General features: G+C 37.0%; 1 protein-coding gene across 1 annotated transcript in view; it reads left to right on the top strand.

Annotated features, from left to right (window-relative positions):
• The window catches only part of NYAP2 (neuronal tyrosine-phosphorylated phosphoinositide-3-kinase adaptor 2), a gene marked incomplete at its 3' end in the record, with an annotated part of 137,222 nt that overhangs the window by 109,611 nt on the left and 14,535 nt on the right, over positions 1–13,076 (top strand). Inside the window, exon 5 of the mRNA XM_081328287.1 lies at positions 2,893–2,996. Within this exon, the coding sequence (XP_081184413.1) occupies positions 2,893–2,996 (104 nt within the window). The remainder of the gene's footprint in view (positions 1–2,892; positions 2,997–13,076) is intronic.

The raw sequence follows: 13,076 nt of genomic DNA, 5'->3' as shown, positions 1-13,076 counted from the left end.
CTACATCATTGCTCAGTTATTTTCACTATAACTACTATCATTAATACTACTATGATTTGAACATCTTACAAGCTAAGTCCTAAGCTAAAAAAATGTTGTAGGGTTCTTTTTTTCTTAAAAGGAAATCCCATTAACTATTTTTGCCTGCAAGATATTATTTGCAATATTAATTAAAATAATTGCAATATGAAGTTTGCGACTCTATGAATTTTCCCAGTGATCTGAACTACAAGGACCTACCTGTTTCGTGTCTGTGGGATGTTTCCTGTGTCAAAATGAATTAGTATGATGTGTCTCTGGAAGGGAAAGGAGGGATATTACATTTTTTTAAAAAATTCATGTTGGAAATGTGCATATATAATGTGTAGTATTGTGATGGCATGATTGTTGTGGTTTGTTTGAATGGATTTTATCTTCTGAAACATGCAAAAACAGGAAAATGCATTTGAATGGTGGTAATGGTGAAGAGTTTAAAGAAAATGTGTATTTACTATTCTCCCCCCCCCTTCCAAATTCTGATCCTTGGAGACTGCATGGACAAGTTTTATTGGCAAGGCTTTTAAGAAGTGGTTTGCAATTGTCTCCTTCTTAAGGCTCAGAGGGAGTGTCTTGCCCAGCTGGGTTTGTGCCTAAGGCAAGGGAAGAAAACACAGTCATCCAGTTTCTAGCCTGATGCCTTAACTGCTATACCAATACACCACTCTAAACCCCAAGAATTAGGACTTCATCTCTTCAATAATTCACTTCTCCCAAAGAATCAATATCTTTGGTGTCAACCACTCCAACTGTCTCTAAAGTGCTACAAGGTCTGCAAAAAAAGGACATTGGATGCTATAACTGGCCCATGGGCTGCAAGCTGCCCACCCTTGGTCTAGATGTTATTATTTAGTTTCAGAAACTGGCAACATATAGTATGACAGTTTGAACTCTGAAACTTCTATAGGTTTAAATTAGGCTCTTAGCTCTTTTTAAATATAAGCAACATTCCAATTTTCACAAAATACATCTTGTTTATAATTTGTGGCCAGCATATAAGACAGATGCACTGCAGGATCTAGATTACAAGTATTCTGCAGTACTTTGCTTAAATTGGTAAACTAATCAAGTTATTAGGAAACCAATTAAATCAAAAGTGTGGGAGTTTCTAGGGGGAGGAAGTATAGGAGGCCAAGAAGTTGCAGAGGGCTTGAGAGACAGCCAGAAAAAAAGAAACCCCACCACTCTCTCGCTACACAATAATATAATATAATGACCTCAAAAACACAACAAAATAAATGTCCAAATATCCTGAAAATAGTAGCAGAACATCCAGATTCAACCATAGTTTCATTCCATACAGCATTGAAACCTTGTGAACGCTCAGGCTTCCTCCTTCCGTTATATATTCAAGATGGACAGTATTTAATATTTTATTGTTAAGTATATGTAGGGGAGTGGGTCTATGCATATGTTGTACTGTATATAGTATGTTTTAGGTTTGTGTCATGTATGTGTTTCACTTTGAGAGCGGGCAACTAAATTTCATTTTTGATGTGTGCCGTTGTGCCCACAGTAAAATGACAATAAAGATTATCTTATCTTATCTTAAATGAAATAGTAAACCAGAAGAAAAAAAAATTACATGGAAGATTGATGGAATGCAAATTTCAGCATTTCATTCCTAGTTACATATATGTAAGGTTTTTGAATTTTGCATAGTAATGAATACACTTTACAGCCTTCTCCACCCTGGTTGTTTCCAGCTGTGTTGGCCAATAGTAGCAATGGTAGATCTTATCTGGAGGCTCCCAGGTTATGCAGGATAAATATAATAACATTCATCATGTGAACAGCAGCAATAGTCTCTCAAATGAAAAGTGGAGTTGGTAGAAATAAAACATCTCCATTTGTTCTCTATCTTCTTGTAAATTATTTTATACTAATAAACATTTTTTCCATTAGTTTGGAAGCAAAAAAATAAGAGAGTGGAGCATTCACAGAAGAATGAGATAACTTGACATTTTTACAGACATATCATCCTAGAAAGTAAAAAGCAACAAATACCATTTCTCTCTTTCTTTGATGTCAGATGAAAGGATTTTGTTATTATAGACATAATAATCTTTAAGGAGGATGTGCATGCCCAGCTGAAAAGGCTGAAATGGAAGAAAACAACTCAGAAATTGTGGTAGGCAAGGATTTGTAGGATTTGTTTTTATGCTCAGCAATACACAATGGCCTAAGATGGTGGTCTAACAGCAAGCATGCACAGCTACCAAATCTACAGATATTTATAACTATTAGGAGATAAGTACTAAGTTGACCACTTCATATTATATTGGAATGAAGGAAAACAATGGAAATTATGTTTCAAGAGGCAACTGGACTGTTTTTTTGAGGCAAAAGAATATGTTTTGCTTCATCAGCTTTTTGGATGAATGTCTTCTTACTCAAAAAACAGGCTGAGTTGCATTTTGAAAAAAACACCTTTGAGAAAATTATGACCTGGATGACTGAGAATCTTCATAAACAATGGAAATTATAGTAGAAAAAAGCTTCTAATTTTTTTTGGTCAACCAATCCTTTGTTTTCATCAAACATTCACAGCTACCAAATCTACACATATTTTGTTTATGTATGAAATAGTTTTCAAGACACTATTAAAAGATATAATCTTCCTCGAGTTAGTGTTGGGAGAGAAACACATCCATGAGGTGCTGATTTTAGAGTTTCTGCTAGAATTTTTACCGATTTTCCAACTTGAAATGACAGGAAACATTGCCTTCATTTTCAGCAGCCATGATGAAAAGGTTGAAGAGTTCTATGAAGCCCTGGAGCTACAGTTTATTCAGACTGGTCTCTTAATTTAAGAGACTGTAGAAGTCTTCTCTAATCCATCCATTTTCTTTCCAGAACTGAAATCAAGCTGCAGATTAGGGAGATCTGCTTCCACATCAGGTGTTCCTCCTCCCTCTGTTCCTCCTCTCAGGCAAGCCAGTGAACTGCAACCGAGCCAGGTACCATCGTTAGCCAATCGTGAATGACTTCCTGTGATGCCACATGCCAAATGTTCTCCCTTCTGTGTTTGTCTACCATCTGTAATTGTAAATTGTTCTTCTGCGTGTTTGGTTTGATTTCTGTTTTTATGATATATGTGTGTGTGTGTGTCCCTTTCATAAGCAAAGAAACCTTATCATTTCTAGCATTAAGCTTTCTTTGCAATGGTCTCCTCTTTAACATTTATTTGTCTCCATTCTGTAATATGAATATGGATCCTTTTTTTACTCTGTGTATTTGTTGAATATCTTTTTGTTTTGTTTTAAAAAATGGTCCTGCGTAGTAATTTTCTTTTCTGAAAAATCCTGCTGAAAAGCAGCATTTTATAAATTTGACTTTTATATAATGTATATTTCTTTTAAGCATCTTGTCTATGCCATTTTGTACTAGACTTCTCAGTGACTTTGTATACACAGTTTGAACTTGAATCTCTTTGTATTCTGTCATTTTGAGTTTAGTGCAGGAATAATTAAATAAAATTGATGTGTGTGTGTGTGTATATGTGTGTGTATATCATGATTCTGTGTGTATGCATATATACAGTATATACACACATAAATCTATGCACATACATACTAAAAATATACAATTTAAGAAAAAGTTTGTTTCCTATTTGTCTGAAGTAATTTTGTTCCTTTGAAACTCCTAAATTACATATAATCATATTGGGACTGGTTCATAATATCCCGTTTTTATAAAATAGCAAAGACTTTACAATAACCTGTTAAAATGTTAATGGAATTTCCATGGACGATGAATACCTGGGAGACTGGTGTGTTCTTTGGACATGGTTTTGTATTTTCCTTCAATAGTGGGGGTCCAATGTTATTTAATATTTGGGTACTGGGCAGGTTTTGCTCTGTGGCAATATGCAAATTGGTATGGTCCTCAAACTGTTTGAGAAAATTTATATGTTAAAGGAAATGTAATTCTTTGGATAAAAGCTGTTAGGGATAACTTTTTTCTAGCTTATCAAAGCAATCTTTACATACAGAGAGAGAAAAGTTATCTCATTCATTTTTTATCAAGAAGCATTTGGGTTTTTTTTTTCTCAACACAGTGATTCATTGATATGACTTATAGACCATACCTAATTGTTCAGCTGCTTTTTCTAGGTGGTTTATGATTCTTTCTATATGTTAGCCCACATTTTGACTCTACAGTTATATTGCCCTCTAGTGTAATTTACTCCCAATAAATATATTCATGTGTTGTAGATAAATAGTGCATTTGAGACTCTGCTCATAACAGAAAGCAACTATTCTCTTCCCAAATGTGTCTCAAGTTTAAGTCTGTTTGCCACCATCTCATATAGATACAATGCTGTCCTAGCTTTTGAAAATTTGAATGAATCTACATACAAGCACACCTCAACTTATGACCATTTGCTTAATGTTAATTTGAACTTAGAATGGCACTGAAAAAATGACTGATGATCTCTCACAGTTAGGACCATCACAGCATTGCTGCAATCACATGATAATAGTTCATGTGCCTGACAGCTAGCATGTATTTACAGAAGTTGCTGTGTCTCTGCATGACATAATCACCATTTGTGATCTTCCCAGGGACCTTCCAATAAGCAAACTCAATGGCAGAAGCCAGCTTTACTTAACAACTACATGATTCACTTAATGAGCAGAGCAAAAAATGTAGAATCAAATGTGACTCACTTAAAAACCTCACTATTTAGTGATGAAATTTCTAGTTCCGACTGTGGTCATAATTTGAGGACTACCTATAGTGACAGAATGCTTTGACTGGAATGTTTTGCAGGTCCTCAAAACTTTTGTAAGCTCTTCATTAAACCCTTCAAATTAGCACATCAGGAAACGAACTAGGCAAGAATCTTTTTATCCCAATGAGCTCTTTTTCTATTTGAAGTCAGGTTTTGTTTTATGCTTCAGATGTGATAGTCTCATTTTACAAACTGAAAGGGTAGAGTTCCTTGTAACTTATGCAGGCTAGAATGTCACCAAAATTATTACTTTAAGAGAAAGAGAACAGCAATTTAGATAATCTGGGGAGAAACAGTAGTCTGGAGGAGATCTGTTTAGCATACTGACAAAGTGATATTGTCCCAAACCTGATATAAAATAACTACTGGAAAATGTTCTTCCTGCCATGATGGTATGCCATCCATATCCATTCCTTATTTTGAAATGAACACTCATGCCATAAAATTACAGCATAAGCATAGCTCTTTAGTGTTTTGCTATATATTTTTTTGGATATGTAGCCACATTAGCTATATTATAAAATGGGATGCAATGTTGGGAATTGATGTAGATAGATAGGTAGAAAGATAGAATAGGCACTTAATAAAATATATATCCAATTTAAAATGGCTATTTGCAATATGCTGAAGTTTTGCATCTGCAGAAGTTGCAGAGAAGAAGCATCAGTCTTTGTATACAACATGGAGGGGGGGAAAAGAAGACATACTTAGCTTTATTATATGATTATTGAGATCATATCCAATGACATTTTTATGTAAGTGAAAGAATTAGCTTACGAAATAGCATATTCAATTATCTCATAGCATGTTATAGGATCAAAAACTGGTGGAACAGGGCCTTATTTCACTTAAGTGTTATTAATGTCTTTCCTTAAATCCAAAGTATGAAGGCAATATTTAATCCCTCTTTTGATTTACATTTGTTTTGAAAATCTATTATGAGATGTAAAATGTTAAAGACACTTTCATATTTTAACTAGTTTATGGAGGAAATGGATGAAAGGAAATAAAAGAACATCTAACATTACAGTTGCTATGTTTTGTGTGGTTGGCCTGTAATATCCATTAAGAATAGTAAAAATAGAGTTAGTTACAAGTTTAACTTAAAACAACCAGTTGCGTGTCTGAATGTCATAGCCATACATGAACCAACAACTGAAATTTCTCATGATAACTCAAATACACTATTTCTAGATGGGGTAAAAATACCGTATATACTTGAGTATAAGCCGACTCGAGTATAAGCCGAGACCCCTAATTTTACCCCAAAAAACTGGAAAAAGTTATTGACTCGAGTATAAGCCGAGTATAAGTATAAGCTTGGCCCCTTCTTAGCAACATATCTATATTCTGTGCCACGACGAGCCGCTCGTTGACTCTGGCAGCATCCCGGAGCTGGCTCGGCCGCGGTTCGCAGGGCCCGCTCATCAGGCTGCCAGGCTTCCTGGCAGCACATCCCGCAGGGAAGGTCTGCTAGGGAAGCGGCAGTCAAGCGTTGTTTCCCTCCTCGTGCGTGTGTGTGTGTGTGTGTGTGTGTGTGAGACCTGCGGGAACGGCTGGTAGAGGTGGCGGCAGTCCGGCGTTTCCCCCCCTCATGCATGCGTGCGTGTGTCAGACCCGCGGGAATGGCTGGTAAGGAAGCGGCGTTCCCCCCCCTCCTGTGTGTCGGGCCCACGGGGCTTGACACACAGAGAAACACAAATGCCGACTGCCGCCACCTTTACTAGCCATTCCTGCGGGTCTGACACACACACACACACACACACACACACACACACGCACAAGGGGGAGAAACAACGCTGGACTGCCGCCACCTCTGCCAGCCCTGCAAGCCTCTGCCGCCCCGGCGTTGGTGGTCGAGCTCTTCGGAGCCGGCAGAGAATCTCCCGCAGGAGGAGGTCACGGCTTTCTCTCTTGCTTCGGACTGCAAGGATTTAAACTCCAGGAACAAATCCCGATGGAAGTTTTTTTTAAAAAAATACTCCTCCGGGTCGGACAGGGGACCGAGGCTGAGGTCTAGGGGTAGTGGGGGGGGGCAGCTCGCGGACATAGCTGGGCTCAAGTGGAAGCCAAGCAGCCCTCCCGAATCTGGGCTTCTGGACGAAGCAGCCGGTGGTGCGTTTCAAAAAGCAGAAAAGTTGGATTTTGAACATTTCAGCAGCGCATCTGCACCCGCTGCTTTTAGAAAGTACGAGGACCGGCAACTCCACTTCTCCAGGCCTCTGCCGCCCAGAGCGTTGTTTCTCCCCCTCGTGCGTGCGTGTGTGTGTGTGTGTCAGACAGAAATGGGCGGCAGAGGCTCAGAGAGGAGTTAGGGTACACCGGGACTCCCAGGCGCGGACCCGGGTGTCCTTTTTCGCAGCTTGCCAAGCGGTCGGGAGCCGCGACTTGTTGCTTCTGCGCGACTCTTGGGAAGACGCAGACGGTCCTCTGGCAAAAGCAGATGCGCCCTGGCCGGCCGGGCGCTTCTTTGCTTTCTTTTCCAATCCCCTCCCCCAAAATGTATTGTGGTCGGTATTTGGCGACTGAGTCCAGTGGCTTTTGCTGCTCCTGAGGAGGAGGAGGAGGAGGAAGAGGAGGAGGACAGGTGAAAAGGCCGAGGCTTTGTTATGCGCTGGATGCTCTGGCTTCCCCCCCTCCCTGCCGCGACCTCCTCCTGCGGGAGATTCTGTGCCAGCTCCGAAGAGCTCGACCACCAACGCTGGGGCGGCAGAGGCTTGCAGGGCTGGCAGAGGTGGCGGCAGTCCAGCGTTGTTTCTCCCCCTCGTGCGTGTGTGTGTGTGTGTGTGTGTGTGTGTGTCAGACCCGCAGGAATGGCTAGTAAAGGTGGCGGCAGTCCGGCATTTGCGTTTCTCTGTGTGTCAAGCCCCGTGGGCTCGACACACAGGAAGGGGGGAATGCCGGAATGCCGCTTCCCTACCAGCCATTCCCGTGGGTCTGACACACACACGCACGCACGAGGGGGAGAAACAACGCTGGACTGCCGCCAGCTCTGCAAGGCTCTGCCGCTCCCTTCTCTCAGCAGCCTGTTCCGAACGAAGGGACAGTTCTTTTTTTTTGTTCACTGGAGTATAAGCCGAAGTGGATTTTTTCAGCCCGAAAAGTGGGCTGAAAAATTCGGCTTATACTCAAGTATATACGGTGCTTAGAAATTAATACATTCGCCCAGTGTTAAGGATTCAGGGTTACCGATTCACATACAAACCAGCTTTACTACTTTACTAACTGGACTTCACATTTGTAGATTTTTAGTTAAGCTTGAAAGTGTAATGTGCTTGAGCTCCCTTCCACTTTAGCTTTCTTTTCTAAAAATTGTATAATCTCCAGCATTTTTATTTATACCAGTTTTGTAGTAATCAATAATTTCATATGTGAAATCTAGATACTAAGATGTGGATTTATTATGATGGGCACTGATACATCATCATCATCATCATCATCATCATCCTCTCCCAAATCCTTAGACAATCCCAGTGACTTATAACAGCAACCAAACAAAAAGCATAACCACCATGCTAACATAAGACATATTACAAAAATAGAAATAGATAAGTGACAATTATGCTGGATCAATCACAAATGGTAAAACAGGTAATGTTTCAAGGCACTCTGGGATGCTTTTACTAATTTCTATAAGATCATCAACAAGTGGACCACTCTAGCATCTTAGGGAGAATGATAGCACTATGTAGAAGAGTTTTTCTGGCATATCATCCACTGACCTTACCAGCTTAGGACATCACCATCAGCCTCTTCCTGATGTCCTCAAACAGGTTGATTTAAGGCAGTCTTATAGCATCTGTCTGCCTTTTAGATGTGCCAAGAGATAAGTTTATAAGTTGAAAGTAGCATCCATCTAATTAGCATAAACTGTATCCAAAAACCTACAGTATTGGTAAGCAATGGTAAGCAGGGCCCATGAAATAGGTGTAAAGTTATCCCAGCAATGAGCGCAGTCATAACGTTGACTATTGCTTTACAAACTGACTGTAACTTCTGTTCAAAGGCATGTTAGTGCATTGCAGAAACCTAACAATATGGCAATGAAGCCACATGAGTCATTGTAGCCAGAATCTCTCACTTCGAGAAATTTCCAACCCAGAACTGAACAAAGATTTTTCTGCAGAGATGTTGCAATGTGTTAGAAAAGGTTTCCTTAGAATCTGACTAGTTTTAGATTTAACCCATAATTGAAAAAGCTTTATACTACTTTTTGAAACACTTCAGAATTATAATAAATAAAATGGATCATTGATAGGTTTCCAAAGGTGTCAGAAAGCATTGGTAAATATATGTATTTTTTTTAAAAAAAAGAAGTTTCAAATAGCTGTTTTGGATCAATGGCTCCATCTTATGGCAAATAACGAATGTGCAGGATTTTATTTTTATAAATTAGTTTTCTTCAACTTGCTTTCTTCAGGTATTTTGTAGTAGATACCCATTATTCCTAGGTCACTATGATATAAAGCAGACTTATATAAAATTATGATAAGAAATGTTGCTGTCCTGTCATTTAATACTTTAAAATTTTACCCTGACCATGACAGAATTTTTTTTATCATAAGTCTGTTGGCTTTTCTTTATTTTTCTTCTTGTTAGTTATAAACTCAGTTAAATACATAGTAATGGTAATTAGTAATAGTCAGATTTTTTGATATATTATCAATCAAAAATGTAAAATAATTATATTTTATTTTCAGCACATATCAGCACTTCAAACAGAGTTGCCTAAAAATGGGGAAAAATCAAATACCTAATTTATGAATGTTGAGATTTTCAAGCATTTTTTTTCTTGACATAACATCTCTTCTGCATTTATTTTGGAAGAACTTCACATACTGTTCAAATGAGGTATTAAATAAGGAGAAATTTATTGCAAAGTGCTGTAGTTCTTATTTTGGAATTAATACAAGAATGTACATAGATATTCTTTGGTTGCTCCTTAATTTTATGATGCAGTTTTTGGATCAAAATCCATACACAGTAATATATTTATGGGAAACTGCATGCAAGCAGCAAATGAAAAATGACAGCATAAAGATGTGTTTGTTAAGGAAAATGGATTGGGAGATGTATATATTGGGAGAAATGTATTACAGAACTGAATATGATTCATAACACTGGATCTAAATTTTCAAGCACATGTTTACAATGCTATCACTACTATGATACTATAGCACTATGATACTACAGAAATAGTTTATTGAGCTAGAAGTTTAAAGAGTATCTGAACATAATTAAACATTGATCATAATTTAAAAATCCCAATCTGCATGGATAGTGCTTCTTATCCTATTATATTTCTGAGGTTTAAATCACATTTTCTAAAGGGCATAATTTATCTCACCCACCCACCCACTTCACATTCAAATTTTATTATAGCTGTTTTAAAAATGTTCTTTCTCCCTCCACTTTCAAAAAAGGAGGCACCTCTATTCTTCTGCTTCTGAATGCCCAGGTTCCTTTTAGCCATCATATTGTGCAGGACAAAAGCACCGAATGACTTTTAATTTAGAAATATGGAAATATCTACTGCAACCAGGATTGGGAAAGGAATTTCTAAGAAGCAAAAACAATATTTTAGAGTTTTCTTTAGATTCTTTAATTCTCCATCACTTTGAGTAATTGGAGACCTTCACCAGTCTAATAGTATTTTTGGGACAAAATGCCCAATGGAAATATAAGCCCATGAGAAGAATCAGTCTTATACTCTATCAGCAAGGGTAGCCTTTTTGAAGTTAAATCCTCTTTATATTTGCGAATTTCTTGGCCATCATAGGCATTGCCCAAATTCTGAGAATTCAATCTACATATCTAGAGGATGCCATGGTTGGGGAAAACTGAGCAAAAATGACCTTAAAACTTAAAATCTCCATTGAGTCAGGCTTGGCCCTGACTTTATAGACATGTGTGTTGTTGTTGTTGTTGTTGTTGTTGTTGTTGTTGTTGTTATTATTATTATTATTATTATTATTATTATTATTATTATTATTATTATTATTATTATTATTTGGCAGGTGACTTGCCAGTGTCTTCTTCTGGAATGCTTCTTGTATAGTCTTATTAAGGCTATAATCATAAGACTTTCTGATGGCCTCCATTTAAATGGTAACAATGTCTGACCCTAAATAGGTTTTTTAGTTGAGCCAGGGTTGACTTGATACTTAACACTTTTAGAATTTTTATATAAGTGCCTTTTGGGAGGTGGGTTCATTTGTAAAAGCAGCAGGGAAATTCATTCCTGCAGTTTTCTAATTCTATTGATATATGTGTCAGTGGCTACAGAAACTGTCAAATGCTTCCCTGAACAACATAATTGTTAGGGGTGTGTGAATATTTGATTTGGAGTTTCAGTTGAAAGTAAATTAGCTTAAATCTCCATACTGAATCAATTTTTCAACTTAAATGCTTATTCTAAATATAAATGTTAATTCACATTCAGTATATCCAAACTGATTTAAATTGAGTTGATTTGATATGGATTACTTTGCACATGCCCATGTGCATTTTTATACTCTGAATCATTATGAATGAAATTGTTCCAGTTTCAATGTGTTAATCAACAGTTCAAACTGAACTAATGCAACGATCCCTATAAAATAGTCACACAAGTAGAATCACATACTCCTAATAAATATTAGATCTATCAAATCAATGCCAAGAGAAGTAAAACTACCTGGGCCTAAAAAGCACTGTAAAAATTAAATTCAACTGTACTTTACAATACAAAATGAGGTCCTTGAAAGGAAATGAAAAAAAAATTATAATTTCTTTCTATTCTGAACATGTACAAGTGAAGATGTATAACAAAAAAATATCAAAAATTGACTGATTGAAATCCTCATCCTGAAGCAGATTTAGGAAATATTTTCAGCAAGGGAGAATCATATTCTATCTATCAAGTTAAAAATAAGTGATCTATTAGGAGAAAGGGTTGACAACTTGAATTCCAGGCTATAAATTAGCAATACAATGAAAAAAATCATAAGTAGAAATATTAATAACTTTGTACTTTACAAATGAATCTATGAAGCCAAAAGCAATTATATGTCAACGTTTTTACTTTCCTAAATTTTGTATTATTTTCTGCCAGTCAAAAATGATATAAAAATTTGTAGAGATATTAAAATTAGACTGAAATGAGTTATTGGAAACATATATAAGATGTTTATCTACATTTAGTGACCGTTCAAAGTTACAATGATACTGAGAAAAGAAGTAACTTATGACCATTTTTCATGCTTATGACCATTACAGCATCCCCACGGTCACGTGATCACAATTCAGATGCTTAGCTACTGAGTCATATTTATGACAGTTGCAGTGCCCCAGAGTCATGTAATTACCTGTTGTGATCTTCTCATAAGCAAAGTCAATGGGGAAGCCTATTCACTAAACAACCATGTTACTAACTTGACAAGCCAGCTACAGGTCTTAAAGTTGCCAAGGTTGGACAGCCGAGCTTTAGAATACCTCTTTTCTTTAAACGTAATCAGAGAACTTTGACACCATTTCTTTGCCAACAAATTTGGTACGACCTTTCAGAAAGTGATTTATCCCAGCTGGGATTTAAAGTCATGGGTTTTTTCACATGAAGTTTATAGGCTTGAAAATATTGATGAGTTCTTATAAAAATATGGCAAAAATAAATATTTATGTATATGTATGAAGGATCTGTACTATAATTTCTACAAAAGATCCATCAACTGAGTGTCCTCAGAATGAAAAAAGCAAATAAAATTGAAATTAATTGTAATAATAGCAGTCTTAGTAGTAGAAACAACATTAACCTTAGGCCTATAGGAACAAACTGCTGCCATGTTCTGTTACTATTCCTCTTAATTCTTCTCCTAATACATGAATTGCCACAATTCTGAAAGTGTATACTTGTTTACTACGTCAAGCAGCAATGATAAAACTTCATGATTTCTCTTAAATATTCAAAAAATATGGAGTGAGTATGTAAAATTTGCTGGTGCCATAAACAACGAAGAAAAAAACCCGAAGTTCATTATCAGTATAGCCAGATCTTGCTGAAACATTCTACAGAAAACTTCATAAAGAAATCTGTTGACTCAGAAGTTGAGAGTCAAGACAAGAGAAAAGGAAAGAGACAGTAATTCACTATCTGTAGCACTACAGACCTGTAGTACTACAGATAATAGTACAGAATCTGTACTACAGAATCAATATGGTTTGAAAAAGTGAAATAGTGATGGTGCAAAGAATGTCCCTCTGATAAAATCTGAGATGATAGAACAATAATTCACACAGAATTATATATCATAATCTATGACTTACA

This window comes from Vipera berus, assembly GCF_964194415.1.
Source record: "Vipera berus genome assembly, chromosome: 5".
NCBI classification, from domain to species: domain Eukaryota; kingdom Metazoa; phylum Chordata; class Lepidosauria; order Squamata; family Viperidae; genus Vipera; species Vipera berus.
The sequence above is the reverse complement of the archived record's forward strand: the minus strand, read 5'-3'. Positions and strand labels throughout refer to the sequence as shown.